Source organism: Pinus tabuliformis, chromosome 3_2 (genome assembly GCF_031772625.1).
Source record: "Pinus tabuliformis cultivar Carrire ecotype Pingquan chromosome 3_2, CPIR1, whole genome shotgun sequence".
In the NCBI taxonomy this organism is placed as follows: Eukaryota; Viridiplantae; Streptophyta; class Pinopsida; order Pinales; family Pinaceae; genus Pinus; species Pinus tabuliformis.
The window spans coordinates 182,753,035-182,778,624 of NC_142302.1; the positions used below are offsets into that span (position 1 = coordinate 182,753,035).

Below are 25,590 nucleotides of genomic sequence, written 5' to 3' on the forward strand. Positions count from 1 at the left end.
TCAACTTTGATACCGTGTTAAATTATGGTATGTTCTATGCTTAGAGCAATTTACTTATTTTTCTTTTTATTAGCCATAGATTAGTAATCACATATACATTAAGTAAAGTGCAGATAGAACATTAAATAATCAACCGAAAACAAGCCAAGACAAGAGACACAAGATGTGGCAACTAGCCAGGGACAAACCCCAATTTGGGGAAACCCTTTGATCAAATCTTCTTTTATCTTCAATAGTTCAACAGAGATAAATAGTACAAAATCTGAATTCTGTAATTTTATATCAACGACAGCAAACACTAGATCAGCAAATTCAAACTGAGTCAAACTAACTGAAATTGACCTCTAAAATACTTGGTCAACTTGTCATCGAACAGCCTGAAGAAACGGCCCTAGAACAACCCCAAAAGTTCAGTCAAAGTGCAGATTTCTGCAGTTAACTGCAGCCCTAAACTAGGACAATTAATACCAGTCAAACCAGAGGTCAGATCACCTCGATTTTTGTGCCAAAAATTGCAGCCTACCTAGGAGAGGCAACCACACCCAATCCGCACTTCTTGGAAGGTCAACGTTGGTCAATGCTAGTCAAAGATGACTTCTTGTCCTGTTTTTGTGTCCTCTTTGCCCTAGGACGACTTCCTTTCAGCCACATGTGGTAGAAAGAGAGAGACTCCTTTTGCGTAGGGGGGAGAGAGAGATGTGTGTGAGAGTGAAGTGTCCAAATGAGGAGAATGCTCCTCGTATTTATATGCAAAACGTTGAGGTTGAATAGACATGATTGTTGAGCTTCTGAGCCTACATAAGTTGTTGGTCAACTTGACAATTTGTCCACAATCAAAATAAATTCATATCTTCATAAATACTTATCGGAATCGGATGAACTTTACATCAATCCTACACCTCTATACGAGAGGAATCTAAGAAAAATATCAGCATCCATAAATAATGTGACCCACATGGAGTTTGGCCCTAGTTGCCAATTTTAACATCTATGCTCTTATCTAGATAAGTCAAAGTGTTGACTTATGCTGTAAATGTACTATTTCTCTCTCTCTCTGTTGAACTATTGAAGAACATATAAGAAGAATTGATCAAGGGTTTCCCCGCGTTGGGGTTTGTCCCTGGCTAGCGCCACATCTTGTGTCCTCTTGTCTTGGCTTGTCTTCTACAATTTATGTTTGAGTTCTATCTGCAGTTTACTTTAATGTTGATGTGATTGCTAATCTGGAAAAGATATTGAGCTAACTGTGAAAATTGAAATAAATTGCTCTATGCATAGAACATACCTAAAATTAACAATGTTGCATCAATACGTTGGACTGGTGGTGGAACAATATCCTCAAGTAGATTGAGGTGAGTCATAGCATTTAGTGCCAGGTTCAAGTCAAAGATGTCAAGCTCCACATCGCACATCATGCTCGGACTATTTTTATACTCTGGTTCAACATGTGATAAAAGATGGAAGTTGGAATGAACATACACAACATGCTCAACCTTTGTCGCTCCTAGCCTATTTTGCTTCACTGAATTGATGAACCCATATGTACTCCAATTCCTCTTAGCTGATGAGGAACTAGCAACCTGTGATAACCTAGTGGCTAGAGTGGATAGATTAACGTTATCCCCACCATGAAAGCCCCAATAAGTAAGAGGATCAAGAAGCCCTCGATCATCTATAGCTTCTGGATCTAAAAAATTACGAGTAGATTGTACAAATCCTCCAAATTCTTGGCATACTTCCATTGCAACTCCCATATCTCTATAAATTTTTCTTAAATTTGTCTTGTACCTTGTACCACTTCAAAATCCTTATTTCGTGATGTTCTACCAGGTGAAGACAAAATTTTGGAATGATAATATTTAGGGTGAAATGCATAGGCTAAAAGGTGTAATGTGTAGTCATTTTGTTCCCACCTTTCTGTAACTATGTCGTTTACTTCCTAATAGAATGTTTCAAAAGGGTCATTTTCACTTGCCCTGATAATTTCCCTTATCCTCTCCAACATACTATCAATGTTTTCATAAACTTCCCCCAAGCAAAGTGTATCTGTGTTGAATGCCCTGATCAAGCTCAAGATTGGTTTAGTAAATTGCAGAATGTATTGGACCTTGTCCCACCATGCATCATCAAGAATGATGGCCTTGACTTTTTGCCCTCTATCAAAAGTGGAAGTCCTCCATGATTCCCAAGGAGGGTCAATGACCATTGCTTGTAATGCTTGTCTCACCTCCACAAGCCTCTTTATGACAAAAGTGTAGAAGGCAAAATGAGTTTCAGCAACCTACAAGTTTCAAAAAGTCAAATCTCATATGAGAAATCACATATCAATGTGTAATTAAAATTAATAATTCCAATACAAATAATAATGATTAAAAAAAGAGTATCTTCAGTAGCTCCAACTTTACAAAACCTCGATATATGACCTGGGACATTGAATGATTGGTTTTGAACATTTGGATTTTTTTTGTTGCTACATATATTTCATTAATCCATTCAACCTCACCAATATTGGCAAGCATAAGGTTCAATGAATTTATTGCACATGAAATCCAAAAGATGTGATCATATCAACCCTCCACAATCAAACCTGCAGTTTTACAAACCTGTGCGTTGTCTGTAATGACTTGGACAACATTATGTGACCCCACACTTTCTATTGCATCAAAAAAATTTGTGGATATGAAAGATGCATCTTTCTCTATTCCACTGTAGTCAACAACCTTCAAAAACATTTCCCCTTGGGGGCATACTGCAACAACATTAATTAATGGACGGTTTCTTTGGTATCTCCATCCATTAGAAATGATGGACACCCTATTTCTTCCCATGTATCCCGAATTGCCTATAGTTGTCTATCCACGGATTGTCTCTCTAATGCCAACAAAGAAATGCAGAGATTTTCATATCCAGGGCTTTTGTACCCTTTTGGCTCTTCATTAACTGTCTTAATCATTTGTTGCCAATAAGGGGAATGCACCAAATTGAATGCTAGACCATTTGCATAGATTCAACGAGCTACATGTTCATTGGCTATGTCTTTACCTTGATTATTGAAAGTTGCTTCAAGATGACCTAGAGTGGGCATTTTATTAGTTGTGGTAGCAAGCCTAGATGGCAATGGAGGCCCAGTGGTAGAGCTTTGCACGGGGTGTTTTCCCTTTGCAAGCTTTCTATCAGCAGCTTCTTGCAAAGATGCATAGAATTTCATTTTTTCAGGACTCAAACCTTGGTCAGGTTTGCCATTTGCATCGCCCGGTGCATACTTGCACCCCTGTGTTAGTTTGACCAATGAGATGGGACTTCACTCTAGTCTATGAGCCATTTTTTCTATCTTGGCATTCATTGCACTTCCATTTAAATGAACCAACTCCGAGGTTTTTTCCAATAATCTCCACATATTGCCATAGAGGAGATTTTAAGTATGTTTTGATGATTTCCCCTTCACTTTGCTTATGTTGTGATGGTTCCATAATGATAATGGTCTATAGGTTACCTTACTGCATATAAAATTCAAATTATAATATATTATCAATGCACAATTAAAAATCAAAATACACTTCATCTAATGCACAAAACGTTCTCTGCATTTATGATGAAAAACCATTATGTATCTGCCACTGTTGGGAATGTCTAATATACTTAATAAAAGTAGGGTGTCATACTTAATAAGAATAGTAGTTTCACATAGGGTAGAGCTAGTAAGACCATGGATTAAAAGGTAACGTTCTTTAAAAAATTAAAAGTCAAGATACAAAAATGTACTGGTGAAATGGCTAAGCCATTGTGGAATACAGAATTGCTTATGGCTTAGACAAGGGTGAGCCACGAGAGGTTAACAAGGGTGAGCCACGACCCATGAGAGGTTAACTGACACCCATTTGGCATAAGTGCATTCGTGTTCATCATCCACCCCTTGTTCAAGCATTATGGCAGAATAAATTATAAGAATAAGACCTTTGAACTTTCGAAGATATTAGTATCGGTGGAAAATGATGGTAATAATACGACAGGGTTATTCCTTGGTCTGAACGTCGAACAGTCGAGCAGCGAGCTAAATAGGGTGCACTGCCTGAACATCGAATAACGTCAAACACTGAAAAATGCCAAACAGTGCCTTGCGTGTTCCGCCTGTGTAGGGTGCACTACCAACAAAGAGGGACCACCGACATGAGCTTTTAACTTTATCAAATAGTCAAAAACCTAAATTTTTGAGCTTTTAACTTTCGCAAGTTCTAGCAAGGGCTTTTAATTTATACAGGTTCCGGCAAATTCATCAGATCCATTTCTTGCGACGAGGATCCGTTTCCAAAAAAATCGATAGGCCACCCATCGTATTTTCAACGTATTCCAACATATCCGGGGATCTTGCCCCATCCCTTTGTCGAATCCGATAACATAGGAAAACATATATATACATGTGCATCCATATGAATCCAAACCATTTATAGACAAATAAAAAAATGTTCTCATTTATATAGCATGTAAGTGTGCACATAACCAAAATAGCATCGAGTGCAATCCATCTATGAACCGAAAATACATCAACAAATAGGCTCTATATGGCTTCTAGCATCCAAAAAAAAATACTACAACAATGCCTACATACTATCAAAAGAAATGCCTATAAAGGGATCATCGTCATCAATATAACCCTCTAAGCATTAAAATAAGATAGAAAAAAAGTAGCATCTCATGTCAAGATTTTGTTTGAGTGGTGGGTATATTTTTAGTAGAGTCATGAAAGAGGAGTTTGACAATCAATGCCACTAACATCAAAGTACATAGAGGGCTTGGTGCTCTTCATGAAATACTAGTTCCATACTCTCGTACATGACAAAATCCAATGGAAACGTTGCAATCCCCTCAATCCTTAAATCCTAAGAAACTGTTAACTCTGCAGGATTTTGAGTGAAATCTAATATTCTACTTTCTCCATATGAAATCCAATGAGGTTGGAACCACTTTCAAACATCATTTCATTGTAATGTTAAAAATTTAAGTAAAAGTGAAACATTTACTTTAAGAATTTAACATTACCATGAACTGCATAGCAATACTAGGGCCATAAGCTTGAATATTAGGCTAAGGGTCATAGTTTTGAATACTAGGCTGGCCTGGGGGAGAATTAGAAGTGGGCCAACCAACTAAAAAATAAAAATAAAAAAGACAATTTTTTTATGCTGGCCCTTGCAGGTACAAACCGCATGGCAATGTCCCGAGCGGTTTGGTGAAAAAAGCCGGTTCAGTACAGAACTGGCCTATTCCAGTTCTGAAGCCCTAACCGGACCGGTTTTGGGCCCAAACCGGTCAGACCAGCCAGTTCCGGAGGTTCCGGTCCAGTTCTAACTTCTGATAACACTAGTTAGCATGCAATCATAAATTTAGAACCATGTAAGCATTTAAATCAAAATTGCTGAGCAGGCATTATGAATTCTTTGGAACGTTTCATCCAACAGTCGGAGTGCTAACTAATGTAATCAGGACTATTTCTGGCAGCAAACATGCTACAAGAGCAAGCTGTTACATTCTTTTCTAAACACAGTGTGCACTTCAATCCAATAAAAAGAAGGTATCCCTTTTGCAAATTCAAATTTAAACCAGTATTCTAACAACTACATATAAACTTCCATGCCAATCTTAAGGGTTTCATTCATTGCTTTTGTCAAACAGTTTTGTAACACTTGGCATAAACCTCTGATTTCACCCAAGGAACCTGTCAATCCTTCAGTGTTGTAGATCAACTAATAAGAGTTGGAAAATACAACGAAAGCTACTGTAACAAGTGCCAAGAAAAAGGATATTTACAGTTTTAAATATGGGTTTGCAGCTGTAGAGGACAGCGACCAGTGCCTTGTCCAAAAAAGGGCAAATGGGGTCTATGGTACCAGAGGGGAGTTGCCCTCTACAAAGAAAAGGGGCACTACAGCTGTAAACACAAGACTGAATGCCCACCTGTAAGAGGGTATCCATAAATCTTCTTAATATATTTCACAGCTATAAATGAAATAAATGTTCTGTTGCTAAAATTTTGACATGAAACACTTCTTGAATGCATGCTACCAACATTTGAGAGATACGATCAAGCAAATATTTCGAATGACAACTCTTCATAAAAATGGAAGGATAGTAGCAGAAAACTTAGTAGAACAAATTGATAAGAAGACTCCTAAAGAATTAGGACATAGAAAGGGTGCACTCCAACCTCAGAGTGTAGTAGATAACCATCCATAGCATAAACTCAGAAAAAACAAGTGCATAGCTCTGATATTCAGTCATTCAACTGCCCCTTGCAGTTCACAGACTAACCTCATCGCAAAAGATTTGGAAAACAAGATTGGATTAGAGCTTCATGACCATCCTCACCCATATCCAAGCAAAGCTCAAGTTCAGTAAGCAGCGTAAGATCAAATTTGCTATAAGTGAATTTTATTGATGAAGTAGAGGTAGATGTGGTTTTACTTTATGTGTGTGATGTGTTGATTTCTGTAGCATCGGAAGGTCCTCCACATGGGCTTGGTTTCTTAGCATGTGGATTAAATGTCCTCTTTAGGTGGTTGTTTTACTTAGGAAAAGTACATTGATTAATTTAAGTGATTAATGTAGACTTGGGCTAATGTTTTATCTAAGGATAAATAATTAATTATTTAAGTGACTTCGGGATTTAACCTTGGAAAATTAAAAAGGAGCCTAAGGAGAGGATGAAGACATAGACCCAGGGTATTGCACTCTTTGCAAAAGTATAAGTACAAGGGTGAGTGACGCATTCTAGTGTTGAGTGATTGGGAAAGAGAGTTTCTCAAGAACTCGACTTCACTGAAGAGAGGCAGGAATTTTGCTTCGTAGAGGTTGAAGGAGCCAAGTGGAGGAGAGAGAGAGGGCCGAATACATCCAAAAAGAAGGCCAAGTTATTTGCTGAGGACAGGTCGATTTAGCAGCCAGTTACAAGAGTGTTTGGACAGTAGTGAAGAGCTGAGTTTTCCCTTGTTTTGCAGTAGTGCTTGGACAGCATGGAGGGCTGAGTTTTCCCTCGACTTCCAGTGAATAGACAGCTACAGGTGCCGCCAACAGTGAGTAGACTGTGGCAAGTACAGTGAGCAGACTGTGGCATGGAGACCAGGGAGGGTTTCAGCAGTAAAGACAAGGGTTTTTCTGTGTAAGTTTTCCCTTGTATTTGGCATTTCACTGAGCATTGTAAGAGGGCTACTTTCCCTTGTATGGGAGCCCTAGATTCTTGTTGAACAACTAATAAGAATTCTGTTTCTGGGGCTGAATTTTTTTGTGCATGATCCAATTGCTAGTTTTCATGTTTGCACTGTGTAAAAGTTAAGACACATTAGTGTGTTTCAGGTTATTAATTAAGTGGTAACTGATACCAGATCTAGTGTGTGTGCGCAGTGTGTGTGTGTGCACTGAGTCTAGTGCCCACTATCTAATATGATGTAGTGTTTGGAAGCCTAAAAATGGACACGAGGGATGCAATCTTCATGAGGAGAGCAAACCAATACTACCTGATTGAGGATGGGATGTCCATCATCAATGCACGCAAAGGTATATCCAAGACATCTCCAGTAGGTTACTAAGTGTTAATCAAGCCAAGATATTGATTAGATCTAGTGGCAAGCTTCTACTGCTCTTTTTTTGTGAGAATTGTTGATGTTTGTAGCTCAGGCAAATACTTCTACACAGGCCAAGGAGATCGAGGACCGATCTAGAGCCTAATCTGCTGGATTAGTTCCAAATTCCAAGGCATATTGTATCTGTAGTTTTCTCAATTGGGCCATTATCCCAGAAAGGGAGCCCAAGTAAGTTCAGATTTTAATGAAGAACTATTGATTGGGTAGAATTTGTTTGTGTCCCTTGTGATTAAGCTTGGTTGGATGTTTTTTTCTTCTGCTAATTAAGTTATGATTTTAGTTTTGTTTTAATTCAATAGATCAGCAATCTACTAGGTCAGGTACAAGGTTTAAGAAAAAAATTAACAAGAATCGACCAAGAGATGGACCAGTCAAAAGTAAAGGCCTCTTTCGAGTGATGTAATAAAGAGTAGAAATATCAATTGGAAGAAATTTTGCAGGCATACAATGAGTGTTCCAAAAGCCTAAAGGGCTACCACATAAGAGGGAAATGGAGCACGAGATAGTTATTGCCTGTCTCCCCATTTCCAAACACTAGGCTGAACCAGTGTTATAAGAATTGGCCGGTCCAATCAGGTAACAAACAGGCCAAAGAATTGAATTGAAGGGCCGGTTTGGTACCCAACAGCTACAAACCAGCCCTAACCGGCTACTTGACCTGTGTAGAGCCGGAAAGGGCCCCACAGCGGTTCTCTCAAGCAGTTTTGGAGGAAACCATGGGCTTTTTCCCTCCAAAAACAGCTCCTTCAAGCTATAAAACTAGCCCTCTCCCTCTTATTTGCCTCATACTTTTCATTTAGAGTTTTTTGTGAGCATATGTGAGCTTGGAGATTTCTGCAATAGCCCTAGGTTTAGCAGCAGCAGTCTAACAGCAGCAATTTTGAAGGTTGTTTCTCATCTTTGAGAAGATTTGGAACTAGTTTGGAGCTCTCCAGTGGAGTTATCATCTTTGGGAGGAGGCTTTGAAAGTTGGTTTTCATTCCCAAGTTAGCTTCTTCTCCAAAAAAAATTGCAGATTTCCTCGCTGTCCCTGTTTTTAATTTTTTCCCCTCTTTCAACTTTCAAGTAAAAATCAGCCCCTGTTTTCATTTTAAAATTTATCATAGATTTTGCATTGTATTTAGTTACATTTTTTTCCAAATTGCAGATTTATTTCCCTTGAAAGTTGAAATTCCATCATCCTCTATGGCCCCAAGAGCCAAATATGCTACAAGGATTCACTGTGATTTTGTTGATGGCAAAGTGTTGTACAATTCAATGTTACGAACATCAGCATCGGGATAAAATCAGCAAGGGTCTGGAAAACCAAAAAGTCGTAAAAATCGGGAAAATATCGGTAAAAATCTGGAAACATCAACAAAATTAAGATACCATAAAAATATCGGTAAAAATCGGCAAACATCAGCTAGGCCAAAAAATCGTGATTTCAAAATAAAATCTGGATGCTATCGAGATGTTCGCAACAGGTTGTACAAATATTGCAAGTACCCAATGGGAGAAGGGTATTTATAGGTTGAAACAACACTTCGCTGGTATAAGAGGCCAAGTAAGCCCATGTGAAGCACCAAATGTAGTGACAGGGCCTATTAGGAAAAAAACATTCAAAAGTTTGAGAAGTTTGAGGAGAAGGCTATGGAAAAGGCAATAAAAGAAAAACTTGCAAAGAAGAAGCAACTTGCAAAAGCTATGAGAGCAAGTGGGTGATGATTTTGACCTTCAAAACTCCTCTCTCCCTTCCACCAATAATGTCCATGACCCCTTCCATTATGTTCCTCCCCCTCTTGGAGTTAGGTCTCAAAGTCAGACTAAAGGTAAAAAGAGGATGAACATTAAGAACTATTTCACACTTTCCCCCATTTTTTCCTCTGCTAGTGCCATTGCCTTCCAACCAAGTCTAACTCAACCAACCTTAGATACCCATTGGTAAAAGCAATGCAAAGTATACGTTCCTAAATGGTGGTATGATGCAAATATCCCCTTTAATGCTGCCCGCTCACCTTATTACCAAGCTATGTGGGACTTTCTTATCACTAAAGAAAAAGACTCCAAAGGACCTAGTATGCATGACTTGAGGTTTTCGACCAAAACTAGTTGTTCCATCACGTCAAATGGTTGGAATGATGGAAAGAACCGCACTAGCATAAATTTTCTTGTGCTTTGAAATCAGTTGATGCATCTAATAGGGTGAAAGATGTGTTGAAAATAGCAACAAGAAATGCTAAAAATAGCATTGCTATAAATATCATTTCAGGATATACTCCAACTTTGTTGGAAATAGCAAAAAATAGAAATGCTAAAAATAGCATTGTTATAAATAGCATTTCGAGATAGATTCCAATTTTAATTAGTCCCTAAATTAAAATTGAGAATTAAAATTCGAATTTAGTCTCACTAGTTGTTTGAAAAATAATTAATTAATTCATGTTGAGTTAATTAGTTGGAGAAAATCAAACATGAAGTCTATGTGAAGACATGCAACAGTTATCCCTTTGATTGATGAAGTTATCCCTTAATTAAGGAGATCAGGATGAGTTGTACTTAGTTAGCTCAGTTAACTGAATTAAGTCCAGTTAGATTAGTTCCAACAGTTTGTGGAACTGATTGTGAGTTCAGTTAGTTAATGCATGCATGCATGCAACTAGCATTCTCCAGATAACTGAATATTCTCTCATAGATAACTCATGCATGTCAGTGCAGAGAAAGACCCAGTTGAAATTAAAGGAAAGGACAGTGTACTATCAGTTGGAGGAATTTTCCTATAAAGGAAACTCATCCATGCAAAAGGAATTATCTCCTTCAAGATTGCACAGTTACTTCAAAGGTCAGTGTCGTGTGTGAGGTGAGAATCACACAGGTTGCAGCTGGAGAACCCAGGAAAAACTGCGCAAGGAAATAGGAGGCTTGGAGGACTGAAGGAAGGCATGTGTTGTCTATTCTTTCTATGAGCAGCAGTGAGGGATTGTACTGAGAGCTGGATAGCGTGTCAGCTAAAGCTTTGTGTAATCCAGAGATATTTCCACTTGTATGATAATACATAGATCAGGGTTTTTAGCTTTCCCCAAAGTATTCTTCTATGTTCATGTGTGATTGATTTCTCATTCTCTGTTATATGCGTTCTATTTGATCTTGCTCAAATTGATTAAGCTTCCGCAAGTTTGATTGTAGAAGTAGATTAAGTATATTGCTTTAGCACATTGCATTATCAATTTAATCTAAAGGTGAAATTTCTACATGGTATCAAAGCAAAGGTGATCGAAGCAGTGAACAATGTAAGAAAAAGAAAATTCGAAGTAAGAAAAAAAAATTGGGCCGCGAGATTTCAGAGCAGATCTGAAAATTTTTGTGCAAAATTTTCAGAAACAAATAGTAGATCTAAGTTCCTTGCGGAAAAAGACCCAAATTCAAAAAAACAAAAAATCAGTTGAATCGGAGTTCGGATGAGAGAGATATCGCTGATTTAAAATCAGCTCTTTTTCTAGAAAATTTTGTGACGGCGAGAAAGATGAAATAGATTGGTGTGCTAGCCAAGAAGCTGTATGCTCTTGAGGTTCAAGATGCATGCAAAGCCTTGAGGATCAAGACAAAGGTTAGATACTTGGTGGTTGAGAGGGAGAGTAAATTACCTCTCAACATGCAGCGCCAGAAGAAGTCTCAGACAATTGTGGAGGAGCCACAATTGGTGAAGCAGCTTCAGGAGGTTGTGGAGCAGCCACAACTGGAGAAGCCGAGAAGAGATAGAGTAGAGGCATCCACTCATGGAGGTAGGGGGAAATTTCGAGCCAAGTGGGCAGAGGAATCACATGCAGCCATACATCCAGGTGTGAAGTGGGGCGATGTGAAGTGATAGTCCCAAGAAGGCTGAAATAAGGGCAGGATCCTTAAGGTACCCAACCTCTTTTATTAGACCTTACTACAGGAGCCCCGACAAGGAGTAGCAGGACTGGCTGAGTGGGTAGAGGCAGATGCGGATTGAGTGGCAGAGGGAGATTCAACATCAGAGGGTGTTTCTAGCCCAACAGGGAGGTCAGTTGGGAGATCAGTTACTTACTTCTCAGTAACTGAGTTGTGGATGCAGCAGTGGGCAGCACGATGCAACATGATGAGAGGAGGTGCAGTGAGGTTGCAGTGCTGGGAGACAAGACCAGCAACAGCACGGATGCAGCAGGAGGAATCAGTGTGATTGATGCAACCAGAGATCAAAGTGACAGAGGCTACAACAGTCAGATACTGAAGAGCATAGAGGTGCAGAGTTTTTCAATCGACAGAGGCAATAGCAATCAGAGACTTTGATGACAAAGGCATCATTCTGATTCAGGTTGGATATTTTTTGTTTCTGGAGTTGTTGGAGCAACAACACTTGAGAGAAGTGTTGCATGAAGAACATTCCAAAGGTTCAGGATCACGTTCGAGTTGAATGTCTTTCTTGTTGAGAGGGAGTGTTGAATAAGCAACAAGAAATGCTAAAAATAGCATTTCAAGATATACTCCAACTTTGTTGGAAATAGCAAAAAATAGAAATGCTAAAAATAGCATTGTTACAAATAGCATTTCGAGATAGATTCCAATTTTAAGTAGTCCCTAAATTAAAATTGAGAATTATAATTCGAATTTAGTCTCACTAGCTGTTTGAAAAATAATTAATTAATTCATCTTGAGTTAATTAGTTGAAGAAAATCAAACATGAAGTCTATGTGAAGACATGCAACAGTTATCCCTTTGATTGAGGAAGTTATCCCTTAATTAAGGAGATCAAGATGAGTTGTACTTTTAGTTGTAATTAGTTAACTCAATTAACTGAGTTAAGTCCAGTTAGATTAGTTCCAACAATTTGTGGAACTAATTGTGAGTTCAGTTAGTTAATCCATGCATGCATGCAACTAGTGTTCTCCAGATAACTGAATATTCTCTCATAAATAACTCATGCATGTCAGTTCAGAGAAAGACCCAGTTGGGATTAAAGGAAGGGACAGTGTACTATCAGTTGGAGGAATTTTACTATAAAGAAAACTCATCCATGCAAAAGGAATTATCTCCTTTAGGATTGCGCAGTTATTTTAGAGGTCAGTGTTGTTTGTGAAGTGAGAATCACACAGGTTGCAGCTGGAGAACCCAAGAGAAACTGCGCAAGGAAATAGGAGGCTTGGAGGATTGAAGGAAGGCATATGTGTTGTCTATTCTGTCTATGCGCAGCAGTGAGGGATTGTACTAAGAGCTGGATAGCTTGTGAGCTAAAGCTTTGTGTAATCCGGAGATATTTCCACTTGTATGATAATACAAAGATCGGGGTTTTTAGCTGAGGCTTTCCCCAGAGTATTCTTCTGTGTTCATGTGCAATTGATTTCTTATTCTCTGTTATATGTGTTCTATTTGATCTTGCTCAAATTGATTAAGCTTCCGCAAGTTTGATTGTAGAAGTAGATTAAGTATATTGCTTTAGCACATCGCATTATTAGTTTAATCTACAGGTGAAGTTTCTACAAGATGCAAACTTGTTATTTGAGCTTAAGGATGAGACTGTTAAGATAGTGGGGGAGAAGAATCTTGTGTGGGTCATCACAGATAATGCCTCAAGCTATGTTCTTGCTATAAAGATGCTAGAGTCCAAATAGAGGACCATATTTTGAGACCCATGTGTTACACATTGCATAGACCTCATGCTTGAGGACATAAGAACATTCAACATAAGAAAAGTGGAATGAGTAAAGAACATTGTAGAGTGTGCCAATTGTATCACTAAATACATCTACAACCACTCACAGGTATTGAGTTGTATGGGAAAAAACATTGGGGACAACGAGCTTGTTATGCCTATCATCAAGAGATTTGAAACTCACTTCCTCACATTGGAATATCTCACTTCCCAGCAACAAAACTTGCAAAAATATGTTTTCCCTCTGATGATCTCCTCAATCAAGTCCTACCTTCAGACAAAGCTATTCGAGAGATCATGTGTTTAGAGGAGCCACCTCCCATCACAGCTCATCCTAGCGATCTCCTCGAAAAAGTCCCACCTACAGATGAATTTATTCAACAGATCATGTCTTTAAAGGAGCGACCTTGGGAAACCTCTCACCGTCGCACTCCGATAACTGATTCGATCACGACATCTATACAAATCCTATCCTTTGAACCACCTAAGGTTGTTCCCTTGATTTAAACGACTATCCAACTTATGGATTCAAAAGGAAACACGGGCAATCTTTCAAAGACAATGCTCATTGATATCTCAGTCAAGACAGGCATCGTGGAAAATATATGGATTGGAGCCGATTGCAATCCTGAATAAATTGCAAGCTTCACCTACCCTTTTAAGGACTTCCACGATGTTTTCCCTTGGTCTTATGAGGAAATGCATGGCATAGACCCTTCTATTGCCAAGCATGAGATCAAGAAGTATCAAGCATTCTTTTTATGGAAATTTTTTTGCTCGTTAAGCCGAAAAAACCTCGAGTCTCCTTTCGGCTCGTTAAACTACCACGAAGAAGACCGAGCATTCCTTTTATGGTATTTTTCTTGCTCATTAATCCGAAAAACCTCAAGTCTCCTTCTTTGGGCTCGTTAAACTACTACAAAGAAGATATGAGCATGTTCTTTTTTGAGACTTTTTCTTGCTCTTAAACTGAAAAATCCCCGAGTTCCTTCTTCAGGCTCGTTAAAATCTTATGAAGAAGATACGAGCAACTATTTTTCTCTCTTTTCTAGCTCATTAAATTGAAAATGATAGTGTGAGCATTCTTTTTAGGGACTTTTTTTCGCTCGTAAAATTGAAAAAACCTTGAGTTACTTCTTCATGCTCGTTAAAAACTTATGAAGAAGCCCCGAGCATTCTTTTTAGGAACATTTTCTCGCTCGTAGAATTGAAAAATCCCCGAGTTTTCTTCATCGGGCTCATAAAACTCCTACGACGACGATACGAGCGATTTCTTTTTTGGGACTCTTTCTCGCTCTTAAATTGAAAAATCCTCGAGTTTTTCCCTTCTTCGGGCTCGTTAAATCTACAAAGAAGGCATGAGCAGTTCTTTTAGCTCTTTTTCCTCGCTCATTAAACTAAAAAAGTTACCTCGAGTTTTCTTCATATCGACTCGTTAAAAATTGACGAAGATCTATTGAGTTAGTCGTCGCGTAACTCATTAAAATTTCACAACGTTTACTCTGTCCCCTCGTACTCGTAACAAAATGAGGCAAATGTCTATTGAGCATAGATTCATCACTTTATCCAAACTCAATAGATTAACTTAGGGAAAAGGAACCATGTCGGGTATACTATTAAACCTTTGTCGCACCCGGTTAACAACTATAACAAATGGACCCCCCTTGAGTCACTCTTTACGATCTTTTCAGACTTTCTAAATATGAAAAGACCACCAAGTTTACCCGTCTGGACTCATTAAATTAATCAGATGGGGAAAATTGGACAATACAATTGCTTTATGTCAGTATTTTGGAAAGAGTTTTTTGGTAGCAGTCGTTCCCTTGAACATGGCACTCCCTCAGCAAAACCTTCTTTTTGACAGCCTTTCAAAATGAACCTCACCATCCTATGAGTTTAGCCTATATACCCCGATGTTCTTGCATCTTTGTATCCTAACACTCTTTCGTGTTCATGAGTCTAGTGTTGCTTGGTTAAAACCTTTGTGTCATGCCTTCTATTGTTCAAGGGATCCCTTTATCCTCTGTTTCCTCCATCAAACCATCAAACATATACTTCCATCATGCCCTTTGTCGATTTGATCTTATGCTCAAACTATTCTTCAAAAAACAATCATTCTTGTCCCGTTTTGTTTCGACTGATGTAGGACACATTATTGCCTACTTTTCGACAGGTCTCTTCCTATCGACTTCAACACTCTATCTAGGAAGCAAACCCAAAAACACATCAATGCCTTGGAACTTGCAGACATTAATTGCAAGTTACCTTGTGTTTGATCAGAGATTTTCATTTTTGGCTCCAGGTTAAACGATTCTACGAGTGTTCGACGACAAAAACATTATTCACACTTGCTAGATTGTACTGTGCATCTTGGAGACCATCATCATTATCAGTGGCCATCCTCGCGTCTGTTAACAGTCTTCATTATTGACTGGTAATCAGACAATTTCATACATGTTCGACCTCAACGCCTTTATTCACATGTATCGAAATATGTTGTTAAGATGAAGCGGTGATCAAGACCTTGGGTAGAGGCTTACATCACTCAGCCTTGTTTCCTCTCCCAAGCTGCGTATATTATTTTTTGGAGATAGCTCATCAGGATGATCCTATTATGACACAAGTTCCACATTGTGCTTATCGGTGGACACAATCATCATATCTCTTTGTTGAGAAATCACTCTAACATAGCTACTGAGCGTGGGAATGCCTGACTCAAGACATGATTTTAGATTTTATATATATGTGGTTGTATCAGGTTTCTCGTAGTCCCAAAGCTCCAATCCTCTCTCTCTTTTTTCTAGACACAACAGTTATAAAGTATTTTGGCCATCGTCTTCGCCTCTGATCTCACACTTTAGGGGGCATTTGTTATATAGGAAAATGACCTCCTCATCAGCTCAGAGGAGAAAGGCAAGATGACTGAAAGATTGACCAAGTTCACAGGCCTATTTGCCAAGCTAATGCTCCCCAGGAACTAGCAAGGTGCTTTATAAAGCTTCCTAGCCATGAAACAGGTGCGTTAGTCCCTAGGGTAACTCTCTGTGTTGCCTTGGGGGCAGCATTAGTCAACTTTAGTGAGTTTTTGGAGGTCAAAGGAGCGGGTTGACCGAATAATATCCCTATATTCACTCATATGTCAGCCCATAAAGCAGGGAAACATCCAAATTCAACCTGTTTGAGGAATTACTATTCCTAACAGAGTCTAACAAACAGGGAAAGAGCGATAAAGCATGGAAACATCTCAGCTTTTGCCCAAAAGAACTCATGAAAGAATTGGCAAGGCTTATCCTCTCATGCTATATATTTGAGGCTTGGGGCATTGTGAAAGAGGTCGAAAGTATTGAAAGGATTGCATATTGATTGTCGAAGCTTTGCATTAGACATTGGCTCATCATGAGGTTAAGAAGAAAGAGAGAGAGAGGAGATGGAAGAGTAAGGGAAGCTTGATGCCACTGATGGTTGTAATCACACTTTCCTATCATTAATATAGACCTGCAGTTGTGTTGTCAGTTGTCTACTCCATGGCGTTGGTATTGTGCTTTATTTACATGTTTATGAAACACTATTGATTATGAGTAGCTTAGGTATGTGTAGTTAGATATCCTTATGTATTCTTGTATTGATTATCAAGGTTATATGTTGTGATATTACGCCTCGTCTTGTCTATGTGCAAGTATTGATCTAGGAGCTAGCTGAGAGGTCTTCCACTCCGCTACTTTGAGTTCTCCAGCAACACCACACCAAGATCTGAGGTAACAATCTTCCTTCTTACTTTGATTATCATTTCACTAATACGGATATGTGCATGTATATGTGTGCCAGCTGCAGCTAATCTGATCTGTCTGCCAAATATCCCGGGAAGATCTTTGAAGGTATTTCCACCACAATCAACTGTACATTAATCCCTATAGCAGGCTCAGGCTAGATGGACTCAGCATTGCCTTCCAGCAGAAGAATTAGGCTTGAATGGTGCAATGGCAGAAGAGTGGAGGGTTTTCATTAGGCTACTCTCCCATAATGTGATCTGGCTCTGTGATGAAGACGCTGAGCTAATGTGATCTTGGAACAAAGCCACGGGAGTCCTGACAGCAGAACTGGTGTATGAAGCTCCTTCCTTTCACCTAGATATAGAGAACCATAAGTGGTGGTGGCCTCTCTTCTGGAAGTGGAAGTGTCCTTTAAAGGCTCGATTATTTGCTTTGCTGGCAATGGTGAATCGAATTCTGACTTGAGATAATGGTCAGAAAAGGAGATGGCAAGCACCAAATAAATGTATTCTTTGTAAGGTGGATGAAGAGTCGGTTGATCATATATTTCTAACTTGTTCTTTTACTATTCAGGTTTGTCAGGAAACCTTTTTAAGCTTGAATTGTCCTGATTCTTGGAACTACAATTCATTAGATCGATGTATGTGGTATTGGATAAAAGACCCATTTACCAGATCATTCGCTGAGCTTCCATGCTTATTGTTATGACATATTTGTCTGTAAAGGAAACGAGCCTTATTTGAAGGGATTTCTAGAGTCCCCTATGTAGGATAACTCAATAGCTTGGAGTTTTTTCGATGGTGCATGACAGGGGGAGAACGTTGACTCTGTGGTGCCAGTATGGTCCTGTATCTTTCATCTGAGCATTTTTATCTCTTGAAACAGGGAGCCTGTCAGGGAACAAACTCTTGGGCCAAGCTTATTGCTCTATGGGCCCTTTTATCTATTGCCATCTCAAAAGGTGTTAGTCAGCTTCAAGTCATAGGAGAGTCCAAAGTGATTATAGACTGGTTTAAAGGTTCTGCTTTGACAGAACGTTTAGTCTTGTATTCATGGAAACAGTAGATAATTGAGTTGCAGGCTTCCTCTGTTTCTATCTCGATCAAGCACATTTAAACACTTATAACAGCCAGGCCAATACTATGTTGAAGAATGCTCTTTGGCAGCCCGAATGTCTTCTACTTTTTTGGGTGCATTATAGTACTCTCCAGGTTGCAGCCTCACTGTGCATTTTTTGTTGAACCTATTTGATTATGGATGACAGGCATTGGAAGTTAAATAGAGATAGCAAGACAATTAGTATTGGTAGTATCTTTTGACGGCCGGTAGTGAGCTTTTGATTCTTGTTCACAAGGGATCTAGCTAACTCAAATTGTGGCAAATTAACTCTATATCTGATCCTTGAAATTTTGCTTAAGGGAGAACCTGTAGGACTGTGGGTGAAATGTACAGTGAAACAGAGATATTATCTGATATGTATGTTTTGCATGTGAAGGTTTCAACTTTCGGTACCTTGATTGGCCTTCTTGGCATGAGATAGCTCCAGGCAAGTGGAATGTCATGTATATTTTAATTTCACTTGAAATAGCTTATATACAGATATTTTCTTGAAGAAAAAACAAATATATTCTCGTGGACGTTAAAATATCATTCATTCATTCATATATATAGCCCCTGGGAGGCAGCTCAATTAGCAATCATTATGATAATGAAGTGTTATATACCATGAGCTTCGAGGTTCAAATCCCCCCAGTTTAACATGCTGGGGGTGGAATGGTTCACCTACAGTTATAGTGGTAGCGTCAAAATCGACCCTGTGTCACACAGTACAAGACCAGCCCAGTTGCCAATTCCTCTAGTTAAATATATATATATATGCACAAACACACTACAGAAATAAAATCTAGACATTAAGAAGTAATTTTTTGAATACCTAGAAAATAGCACATCAAACACACATTAGGTCACATCTGGATTCTGCACACATTTTTTTCATTTTTTTGAAATGTTTTGAACATTATTAGGTGTCCCAATTGTTGGACACAAGAGGGCATGTGATGTCCTAGTGTCTGATGCATGTGAGACACAAGTCCCACGAATGTTTCCCACTTGGAGAGTGAATGTCCAAGCGTACAACCTGCTGGATGTATGACACGCATGGCTGGGACAGTGAATCCTGTTTCACGGGATCCTATTATATCCATCACTTGTGCAAAGTTATACATTACTTATGCATAAGTTATATTTGCTTTTACAAAAAAAACATTATGTATATTTATAAACCTGAAACTCCATTTGAATTGGAGGCCGAGTCCAGGCTTTCTTCTCCACCATCGTAGAAATCAGTTCAACTTCTGCACTCATTGTTGATTCTGTCTGCCCTGGAAATTTTCTTATCCTGCAAAAGAGACTCTATCATGAGTACCATCACTACAATCCACGATAACTTAATTTTCTCCTATCTAGTTTCACACCAAAGAGGTGGTACTACATACATGTGCTGATAAAAGAAAGAGTGAAACATATTAAGATAACCTCAAGGGGTCAACCAAACTGATTGATGTGCAAAACATCTCAAGAAGCGGGAATTTTTTTCTCAAAAGATAGAGAAATGCAAGAAACATCAGAAACATGTTTGCCACTGACCTCACCCAAAAAAAAGTTTCAGAAAGGAAGAAGGAAAAAAATATTATATATTATTAATTACATCTTCAATAAAAAAGGTTATGAAAATGTATGTTACAGTAAGTTCCCTGGTGTAGGCCTACATCTTTAAAAGTAGCCTAAAATAAAAACAGTATAGACCAGAGAAGCCTCCTAATACTCTCTAATTACTGTGAGGTGTCCTAGGATATGCCAAAGAACATCATATAAATGCATGAAGTCTTCCTAGCCAGTCAACTCCCCAAAAACTCTTCAAAAGCAAAAGGATAGGTCAACTCCCCACACAAGATAAGTATTTCACATCTCAACAAGTGCAACAAAGGCTTGATCATCTATTTGATCGCATCATGAAGTTTTCTTCTTCATTTAAGAATGAAGACTCGAGGGAGACCTTTAATGCTACATAAGACACAATGGAGACATTTGCTACCTTCAGGGTAGTAACAAGTTGTGCACTCTAGTCCAAACCATTCCGCTCGCACTTTTGATACACCAAGGTCCAAAATAGTAACATGATCAAACTCCAATGGCAATTATTTTAATGGCCAATGGAAGTTCATTATTGCACTAGTGACCCTGCACACAACTACTACCTAGGCTCCACTATGCCATTGATCCAACTCTAACCCATGACTTTAAAATTTAAATAAGCTTAGATTACAAACCTAAAAATGACGTGGGTTGCCACTTGAGGGACAACTCATAAGTCCATCTCACCAATATGTCATATATTAAAGATTTAACACACCTAGTGAGTTGAGTGATCAATGTTGACCAAGTCAATCTAGTTCTTCATTGGTATTCAAATTGGACCAGGTCAACACACACCCTAGTGAACCTCATTCCACAAATTAAGGGAGTATACATTCTTAAGTACTATGGATAAGGCCAATTATTAAGAACTACCTCTATCAATGTATTTTATCTCCAAATTGTGTATATATGCACATCTCTCGTACTTACAAATGGTCCACATTCAATTGCAAGTTAGATTTTATACTTTGTGAATTCAAACTTATACAATTGCCTTGACACACAACTTGAGTCACAACACTTACTTCCAGTGCTTCTTTCTATTCCAATTTTGTAGCTCATTCTTTGTACCAATGATAATATGTATAGTTGAGCAATCTCTGCTGTTTTGGTGTCTCCTGGTTTGATTGTTCATTGCTCTATGGCTTATTGTCGAATGTTTGCGTTGACATTTAACCACTTAAACCCTTAAGTTTATCAAAGAACTTTGTTAATTTGGTCATTAATATACAACACTGACTAATCCTCAAATGCACTCTTCAATCTGTTTTGCACTTTCATTGTTAAATCCTTGATTGTAATAAATTGTTGTTGACAAGACTAGCACTTTGTCGCATTATTTCTATTGCGACCTACTTGGCTCTCTAAGATTCATGCCCAGGGAAGGTGTCCAAACCCACCCAAATCTAATTCATGTATCCACAAGTACGTTTTGACAAGAGGGTACATCGTAGCCATTGTTAAGGCAAGGTAGTGATTGCGCTAGTTTGTCCCCTATTTATTGTCTATTACACAAGTGCATTAGTCTTTCCCCAACAAAGCTTCTTGCAATGTGCCTACAAAAGTATCTTTCCTTTATCATTTTGAAATAATTTTAGAAAGAAGAAATATGGATTTAATAGATTTATTATAAATCTTAAAAATAACAAAGAATTGAATTGTTTATGACATATTGAAAAAAAATAATAAATAAAATAAATCCTAAAAATAGCCTACTATCCTTGACAACACCTCAAATATTGTGTGTCTACACTATCCTGATGTTAAATTTATTTCCCAATATGCCCATTGTGCAAAAACTGCTACCCAAGCGCCAAGCACACAGCTTTTATACTCCCTAACAATCTTTTGATCCAGTGTTGAGCATCCTCTCAATGGTGACTCCCAAACTACAACCATGTTTCAGGTGAGTGTGTTTAGGAAATGCCTCTAGGTGCACGCTCATTCAATTTAGCAGCATGCTCCAAGGCTCCCTGACGCCATTCCTACCACCATCGAGAGGGTGATGCTCGCTGGGACATTCTCACAGCAACAAGCACACTTCCTAGGCACTCTTAAGACACTCCCCGTCTGCTCCATAGCACACCTAGATGCTTCCTACCAATGTTGCACTAGTTGTTATCGGGATAATATCGGCACGAGGAAAAAATCGGTAATAATCAGGAAAAAATCGTTTGGTACTAGATGTTTAATATCATTTCTAGAGCTAAAATCACACATAACATTGAATCATGTCCTGAATAGTAATTCCTGACTCCTGAGTCCCAACTCTACCTCAAAATATCAACAAAAAATATAATAATGTACCTCATATCATGATTCATAATGTCATATACAATAAAATGAACCAAATAACTAAAGTCTAATAGTACTGAATCCTGATTTCCTTTGCCCCTCTAGATGTAGATGTCGGTGGAGTTGGCAGGCCGCAGTAGACTATGGAGTCCGCTGTGCTCTAGAAGCTGAAGAACTAGGAGCTACAAGAGGTAGACCACGTCCTCTACTTGTGACAGGGGTAGCTTGGGTCACCAACAAAACAAAATACAAGAAACAACAAAAGAAAAAAAAAAATAACAACCAAAAAAATATATGTTCCACGAATTTTTCGAAAAAATCACAATTTTTTCAAAAAAATCGCATATAAAAAAAAGCAAGTACTACTCGCGATATTCTCAGCTTCGGGAAAAAATCGCGATAAAGCAATATTATCGCGATTTTAACAACACTGCTTCCTACACACTTCTTGGCTCCCCTAGAGGACTTAGAGGAGACTTAATGTTGAAGGCAAACTCAAAATGGAGAAACAAAAGCAATTCTCTCCTATATTCCTCACTATATTCATTGTTTTGTGCTTGAGCTTGGAGTGAGCACCTTGGTGTTCTTGTTGGTTTTTGAGGAAGGAAAATTTGTAAGAGATTGGAGGGGAGAACGGAGAGTGGCATCTATTGTTGCAAATAGAGAACGGACAGTGACATCTACTGCTGCAAATAGTTCGAGAGCTAAAGAGGTAAGCCCAAAGCTCATTCTTTGTAGTTTATAGTATATCCCAGTGTTCAATGGGGATGTGGCCACTAGGGTGGGGGTGCGCACCCCACATTTCATTGGATTCTATCATTTATGAGGGTTTGGAAGTAGCATATAATGAAGAGCATCAAACCCTCTATGTACTTCAATGTTGGTGGCACTGATTATTGAACTCCTCTGTCATGACCCTAGTAAAATTGTACTTATCAGTCAAACAAAATCACGACTTGACATGTTAAGCTTTTTCTGTCTTATTTTAATGCTTAGAGGGCAATCTTGATGATGAGAATCCCAATATATGCAACGATTTTGATGATATGTTAGATATTTGTTGCAGCACGACGTTTTTGGACTATAAAGGCCATATTGGCATCTAGAGCCTCTTTGTTTATGTATTTTTAGTTCAAATATAGATTGCACTCAATGCTATTTTGGTTATATGCACCCTTGCTATATATATGAGAAACTTTGCATATTTGTGTATAATGGTTTGGATTCATATGGATGCACATGAATATTTACATTTTTTTTTCAAAATTTGAATATTTATGTATTTTATGGTCGATTGATTTTTTAGTTCGGTTGTTTTTTCAGTTCCCAATTTTGGGGTCAACTGATTTGGTTACTAGTATGGTTCTGATTAAACCGGTTCATTGTCAATTGTACATCTTCAGTTTAAACTTTGGAGTCTTGACTTGAGATATTAATGACCTTAGACCAAGTCTTCGATTCGTCATGTTTTACTATTTGAGTTTGAGTAATTTCAATTTACTATTCCAATCTTCAAACTTCAGAATTGTAGTGTATTAGGGTAATTTTGCCCTGGGATTTTTCTTAAGTAACTAGGATTTTCAATAAAATTCCTTATTTCTTGTACAGGAGATAACACAAATAGCGTGTCCAATTAAATTCTATAACGCTTCAGTAAACAGTACTGTCTCCTTGATAAAATAATAACCAACAGTGTAATGTTATCAACCAGTGCATCCAAATACACCAATACAGTCCAAATTCAATATTTCCAGAATAATTCCAAACAGTCGCGAATAACTGATTTGATCGACCAGCTACAATATGAAATCAAATTCAACTGGATTAAGATCACCCTAATCCTTCTACAATAGAAGCTTGGACTACCCTGCGTTGATCCGCAGACATGAGAATGGCTTTAATAAAATGGTTACTTTCCTTAAGACTTTTGCAGGTAGAGATGAACTCTTGATCACGACTGAGCTTTCCTGTGATGATCTGCGGATTGGAGGAATAATGCTAATATGCTTGATTGCTTTCCCTTGCAGTGCTGGAGGAAAATCTCATGCGTTGGTTCAATCACTTCATTGATGGTATGACTGTGTTCACTTGTGGTGGAATCTTGTTTGGTCAACGCTACCTTCAAAAAGTTCCTGCTATATGACGTCACCCAAAAAAAATGTAAATGTCTGCCCAGACTTCATTTAATCTTCAAACAATATGTATGCCCAGAAATATACATGATTGCTTCTAGCTTGATCTCAGCATCTTGTTTTGTTGAAGTAATACAACTATTCAGTGTTGTTCTGTCCAGGACTTTGTTTCCTCTACAAATCAGCTCGCATGAACAGAATTGGAATCAGATTTCTTTCTACAGATATACTACGTTCACTTGCCCAGAACTTTGTTTATCTTCTTTAAAGTAACTCGCATGGCCCAGAAGATAACCCAGATTGATTTGCCACAGATAACTTTTGCCTTATAACGAATTTTGCCTCTTTCAGACTCTTCAGGAAAATTCTTTTAGTAGCCCGCTGCCAGAACACGTAGAAACAGGAAAATAAAGAAAAATAATTTTATCAACTAGCGTGGAATCTTTCACCACCAAAATTGATAGGAGAAAAGGGGGTCTTAAAACCCTCAAAGCCTCAGGCTCAAGAAAAACAAAGATAAATTGATCCACAATGATGATTCCAAATGAATTCAATCCTCCCATAAAGAAAAATAGTTTTATCAACTAGCGTGGAATCTTTCACCACCAAAATTGATAGGAGAAAAGGGGGTCTTAAAACCCTCAAAGCCTCAGGCTCAAGAAAAACAAAGATAAATTGATCCACAATGATGATTCCAAATGAATTCAATCCTCCCATATTTATAGATTTCATAGAGGGGTCTCTTCATCCTAACTGATTGAGTAAACTGTACTCCATGACCCAACTTTGGATTTCTTCACCCAGCTGCCCCAAAAATCACCCCAAAGTGGGAATTTGGGGCTTTTCCCCCTTTATGGAGGACGAGCGCCTACAAGGATTGATAGGCTCTTTCGTCCCCTGAGCAATTAATCTTTCAAGAAGATTACAAGTATCTACTATTTTGCTTATTAGTAATAATCAAATTCTAGAATAATGAATGATGAATCTAAATCAATATATACAACATTTTACTATCTCTCTTTCATTGAATCAATTATGATGTATGAATCAATTATTTCATTATTGAATATGAATTAGAATCAAGTTTACACACAAACACCAACGTCCCCGTCCCCCCTGAATTTCCCTATAATTTGGGGTGCTCCCACACATCCCCCCTGTGCCATTGGAGTTTGATCATGTTTAGTGATTCAGACGTTTCAATCTTCATACTTCAATTAAACTAGCATTTTACAACTTAGGCAGATGACCTACTTGGTCATGTTCATAGTTGGTGGATAACTTATTTCATTCCATAAGTTGTGGTCTAACTATTATGTGCTTTAAATATTGTAGGTTTGTGTGTAATTGATTGATGGTTGATATTGTTGAAATATGTAACTCAGTTCAGTCTTCATAATGACAAATGTAAT

The 25,590-nt window shown here is 38.3% G+C and overlaps 1 protein-coding gene across 2 annotated transcripts in view; it reads right to left on the reverse strand.

Annotated features, from left to right (window-relative positions):
• LOC149180395 (AP-2 complex subunit mu) overlaps window positions 1-25,590 on the reverse strand; it is a 136,314-nt gene that overhangs the window by 17,784 nt on the left and 92,940 nt on the right. The window contains exons 11-12 of one of the 2 annotated variants that reach the window (XR_016256924.1): window positions 19,338-19,452; window positions 18,779-18,868 (exon numbers count right to left, since the gene is read on the reverse strand). Coding sequence is in view for 1 of the 2 variants with exons in the window: in XM_089416096.1 (XP_089272222.1) it covers window positions 19,338-19,452 (115 nt within the window). In the remaining variant the exon portion in view is untranslated. The remainder of the gene's footprint in view (window positions 1-18,778; window positions 18,869-19,337; window positions 19,453-25,590) is intronic. The other variant, XM_089416096.1, reaches the window with a different exon arrangement.